This window comes from Barbus barbus, assembly GCF_936440315.1.
Source record: "Barbus barbus genome assembly, chromosome: 24".
In the NCBI taxonomy this organism is placed as follows: Eukaryota; Metazoa; Chordata; class Actinopteri; order Cypriniformes; family Cyprinidae; genus Barbus; species Barbus barbus.
Window position 1 is genome coordinate 8,434,135 of NC_136752.1, and position 5,596 is coordinate 8,439,730.

The following is a 5,596-nucleotide window of genomic DNA, read 5'->3' on the forward strand; positions in this document are numbered from 1 at the left end:
CTACCATTAAGTGTTAAAACCATCGTAAGTTTGGTGGTTGTTGAGCTACTATACATATCACAGTAAAACTAAAGTTATGGCAGTGAAAACATAAGCGTTGTAATTATTGTGCTTTTTACCAAAACTACCACAGCAAAACCACAGTTACCATGGTAAAAGCATGGTAAAGTGTGTTTTGTTTGTTTCAACGTCAAATATCACCGTAAAACCACTGTTACTGTGGTTACCATGATTTTAGTACAAATACAACTGACGTCTTTGAAACTGATATGAATAATTAACTGATCAAAGATCACGTCACGTGACAGATAGCGTTTAATCAGTTAGCAGGTGTTCATTTAGTTAAACGCAATGAAACGCACAATCAGCCTCGGATGACATATGACAGCAACCCCCCCCCCCCCCCCCCCCCCCCCCCCCCGCCCCGCTGTGTTTCAACTCTTAAATGAAGACACGTTTCATATCAATTTCTTCAGCTGTTGATAAAATCAGTGTCAAGTCAAGTCACAGTTTTGAGATGGTCCTCAAAGCAGAACACAAGATCCAGGGGGCGGGGTGGGATCTAGAAACCACTCCTCCCTTACATACACCTGAAACTACCCGTCTCCACCCCCTGATCCCTAAACCCACCCATCCCCACCCCTAAACCTACCAATCTCCACCCCCTGATCCCTAAACCCACCCACCCCCACCCCTAAACCTACCAATCTCCACCCCCTGATCCCTAAACCCACCCACCCCCACCCCTAAACCTACCAATCTCCACCCCCTGATCCCTAAACCCACCCATCCCCACCCCTAAACCTACCAATCTCCACCCCCTGATCCCTAAACCCACCCACCCCCACCCCTAAACCTACCAATCTCCACCCCCTGATCCCTAAACCCACCCATCCCCACCCCTAAACCTACCAATCTCCACCCCCTAGATGTGGATCCAACCCCGCCCCCTGGATCTTTGTTCTGCAGCGAGGGGCTACTGACAGTTTTCGGTGTGTGTGTGTGTGAGAGAGAGAGAGAGAGTGTGTCTGTGGCTCTGTCTCAAGTACAAGCCGCTAAACTAGACAGCATGTTTGAGCTCAACTGACTCAGATGCGTGTATGGTCCCTAAAGTGCTCACTCAGTAGGCAGCTCACTATAGCACACAGCCTGTGGGTTTTCCACGGGGCTTGCCACACGCCCAACACTCTTTCAGTGGATGCGGGATAAAGATGGCTTGAGGCGCAGACACAGACAGGGCTGCTGGACACTTCTCACCGCTCTTCAGAGCTCGAGGGAGGAAGAAAGCTACAGGAAGAGGAAGCAGAAGGTGTGTTGATTTATATATTTATTCAAAGATTTGTGTAGTTTTAGGAATTCACAAAGTTTTGTGTTTAGGAAACTTTTAGAGCAACGGTGAGCTAACGTGTCATTTAGATTTGAAATGTGCTAACTTTTTAATAAAAACATTTAACATTCAAACGTTGGTTGTTTAAAAATGCAATATTAAATGCTTTTTTGACCATATCTATTAACTTTGTTGGTCACACTGGGGCTGGTTGTCACTTATTACTCAAGTGAATATTTCAATATATAGATACATAACTTAAACTTGGCAACTATATATACATTATACTGTTCAAATTATCTTAGAAAAATGTTAAAGTTCTTAGGAAAAAAAGTTTTCTATTTTAATATATTTTAAAATGTAATTTATTGCTGTGATTCAAAGCTGAATTTTCAGCATCATTACTCCAGACTTCAGTGTCACATGATCCTCAGAAATATTAACATTATAATATGATGATTAGCTGCTCAAGAACATTTATTATTATTATCAGTGTTGAAAACAGTGTGCTGCTTAATTTTTGAATTTTTTTTGGAAACTGATACTTTTTTCATGATACTTAAAAAAAACGTTATTTAAAGTTAAATTACAGCAGTAGAACTATTTTGTTCTAAAGTATTTAATATAAAAAAAAGTAAAAAAAAAAAAAAAAAAAAAAGTATTATATTAGTGCTGTCAAACGATTAATTGCATCCAAAATAAATGTTTTTGTTTACATAATATATGTGTGTGTATTATGTATACTTATTAGGAATATATAAATACATACACATATACAGCATATATTTAGAAAATATTTACATGTATATATTTATATTCATATAATTTATATAATATATAAATATATTTAATATATAAACATATTTTTCTGAAATATATACATGCATGGGTGTGTATTTATATACACATAATAAATATACACAGTACATACACATATATTATGTAAACGAAAACTTTTATTTTGGATGCAGTTAATCGCGATTAATCGTTTGACAGCACTAATTATTTATATATATAATATGAACCAGCAGAAAGATAAATATTAAACCATTAATTTGATCGAGAAATATTAATCAGTTTAATTAATTTATGTTTTATAATGGTAGTTGGTTCAAATTCTGTGTTCCAATATTTCCTGTTGGGCACAAATATATGTTTTGTTCATTTTTTGGAAACATTTATACAAGGCATTTTGAAGATGAACATTCAGTCAGCCATCAGCCGTGAGATCTTTGTCCCAAGAGATGAAAAGTTACTGGTAGCCATTGAGGTGAGGAGGAGGATGAAGAGGAAAGGACTGTCCTTCCTCAAAGCAGGTGGCAAGAAGGACTACTTAACCTACCTCTGCCTGTCAGGTAATGTGTGTCTTCATAAACTCGAAGTATCTAAACTAGTTACTAGTTTAATCGTTTGTCGAACAGTTGGATGTTCTTGAAGTTTGATGGAAACATCATTGTTTCCATGTAGTTTCTAACAGCAGACCAGCTCAAGTCCTCATCACTAAGGTTAAGAGGTATCGAGGCACAAGACAGCTTGCTAAAAGGTCTCAGTGGTCCGTGGAACAGCTGCGGCAGGTCAATGGCATCAACCCTGATAAGGTGACCATCCTTCTTAATGCAGCTTTTATTTTCCAGTATAGTCCGTTATTCTGACCAAATGTATATTTTCAGGACACTCCTGAGTTCGACCTAGTGTTCGACCGCACCACTGATCAATGGGTGGCCAGCTCAGCTGCAGAGAAATGCGTGTTTGTGCAGATTCTGTACCATGCTTGTCAAAACTACTGGGAGGCCAAGCTTGTCCAAGCCAACCCAGCATCCCCTGCAGACCAGAAGACAGCAGGAGCTCTGGAGAACAAGAAGAACCCTGGAGCTCCAAGAAAAACTAGCTTTGTCAACTGTCAGCAGAAGCTAATGGGAGGTGAGTGGGCTGAGAAAGACAGATCGCTGTATTGACCTCGTTGCAGAATAAATATGTATGGAGAACCTGAGAACTATAACAAAATAAAGCCCTGTTTTCTTTCTTTCTTTCTTTCTTTCTTTCTTTCTTTCTTTCTCTCTTTTCCATATTTCAGATGCTTGTTCTGTTAATATGGTTATCTACCGCTGCAAGATTTTTTTGAACAGAATGAAGAACAGTATGACAGCAAACCAGGGTCGGCCACAGCGAGAAGGTAAGTAGGATTTTGTGTGTGTGTGTGTGTGTTTATTTGTTTTCCAGATTCGGAAATTTGTAAATTTCCTACTGTAAATATATAAAATCTTAATTTGTTATTAGTAATATGCATTACAGGACAACTTTAAAGGCGATTTTCTCAGTATTTAGATTTTTTTGCACAGTCAGATTCCAGATTTTCAAATAGTTGTATCTCGGCCAAACCTTGTTCTATCCTAACAATCAATGGAAAGCTTATTTTTTCAGCTTTCAGATGATGTATAAATCTCAATTTTGAAAAATGTACCCTTATTTTTTTCTGGTCTTGTGGTCCAGGGTCACATATTATGAATTGCAGTTTCAATTAATTTTTTTTATAAATTATTAGAAAAAAGAAAGGAACATAATGTCATTGACCCCTGGGCAGTGTATTAGAAATGCATCTTTTAGGCAGTTGCGTTCATTTCCATCCTGCCCTGTCTGTGTCGTTGTGTGGGTCACATCAGTCAGGGTCCAGGCAGGAAGAGAGGGCGCTTTGTCGGCGGGAGGTTGTTTGTAGTGCTCTGATAGATCTCTCGGTAGCGCCAGAGAATGGTTCCATTGCAAAGAGGGCCCGATTAGTTCAGAGGCCACTTTGTTCTGATGAAGGCATGCGCGGGGACACAAAGACAGGCGTTGAGGAGGGGGAGAGGAGCGGAGATGAGTGAAGTGGCACCAGCCTTCACAGCGGATCATGGATGAATGGTGTGTAATGAATAGGAGAGGTGCCAAACCGCCCTGGAGCCGCAAAATGCAGCATACCACATACCTCAGCCCTAGTCATAGACTGCCATGTCTGTTTTTTGCAATTAACGAGATTAGTTAATGGCATAGCAGAATTTTCAAGTGTATATAATGGCAATCCATAAACGAAACCTGCTGCTATCATTTTCTGTTGTCCCCTTTCATGTTCATTAGTAAATTAAGCAAGCTTATTATAGATCAAAAGATTTAAACTACGCTTTCAGTTGCTGATCTGTAATATTTGTTTTCCATCACACTAATAGTAAAGCATTAAACTGAAAAACTGATCCTAGACCATATTCCAGAGCAGCAGCAGACAGTGGATAGATAAACTTCCACCGATACTAAACTCTTATGCATTATTATTTAAAATAAGTCTATTTAGTAACCTATACAGTAAATGTGTCAAATAAAAGAATGTTTGGAACTTGACAGGATGCTCATGTGTGGTTCTGAATATTTCCACAGCAGCAGCTGTTAAAACATCCAGGAGCAGGAGCAGCCCATCTCCTCCGGCGGTGAGGAAGATGGGGAACGTGATGCGGAGGGCCAGTCAGGTTCTGGGTGAACGCGGGGAGCGTCTGATGAGGGCCGACGATAAAACCAGCCACTTGCTGCACGGGGCCAAGTAGTTTGCAGAAGGTGAGCTACTCTGATTTACCAGAAATTAAACTTCACATTATCATGAACACCCAGGCAGTGAAATAGATGTAAAGATACAGGTTTATATTAGTGCTGTTAACGTTGAAGCATTAATGCATGTGATTAATCTAAATATTTTTACGCGTTAATATTTTTTTAACACAAATTAATACTTTGATAAGGTTTGGCCCCAACGTTTTACCGTCATCGCAGCGCGGAAAGAAACCATCGCCTGCGTCCCAATATGCACACTATCCATCCTAAATTCTATATGATATTAGTAATTTTAAATACTATTTAGGGCAGATAGGGTGTATGTACATTGGGACGCAGGGATTGTGTGATTATGAGGCGCCGGGCTTGACAAAAGTGAAGCGAACGTGGAGAGAGAGAGCGAATATCTGAGAGAGAGAGAGATATGTATAAACATATGTGATAAGGGTACAGCGGGAGGATGGAAAGTGGTGGGGCACAGTAAGTCGTTTGGGGGGGCACGGCCCGCGAGTGCCCCCCCTTGGCGCCGGCCCTGCTGGGATTGAAGCTTGGTAAACGTTTTATTGCCGGTATAAAAGCTGATAATGGCTGAATTAAAACAAAAGAATAATAAGTCTCATACCTAGCGGAGATGTGAAAGGTTATGTTTCCTTAAACTAGTTTGTCATGCATTCCTTTATTTCAACACATTTACAG

The 5,596-nt window shown here is 39.8% G+C and overlaps 1 protein-coding gene across 1 annotated transcript; it reads left to right on the plus strand.

The window, feature by feature from the left end:
- Positions 1-2,525: 2,525 nt before the first annotated feature.
- Positions 2,526-4,896, plus strand: stxbp6l (syntaxin binding protein 6 (amisyn), like; the record flags this gene model as incomplete). Its single annotated transcript, XM_079376263.1, has 5 exons — positions 2,526-2,682; positions 2,795-2,925; positions 2,998-3,247; positions 3,402-3,500; positions 4,739-4,896. 5 exons carry the CDS (start codon positions 2,526-2,528, stop codon positions 4,894-4,896), a joined length of 795 nt encoding a protein of 264 aa, XP_079232389.1.
- Positions 4,897-5,596: the final 700 nt, after the last annotated feature.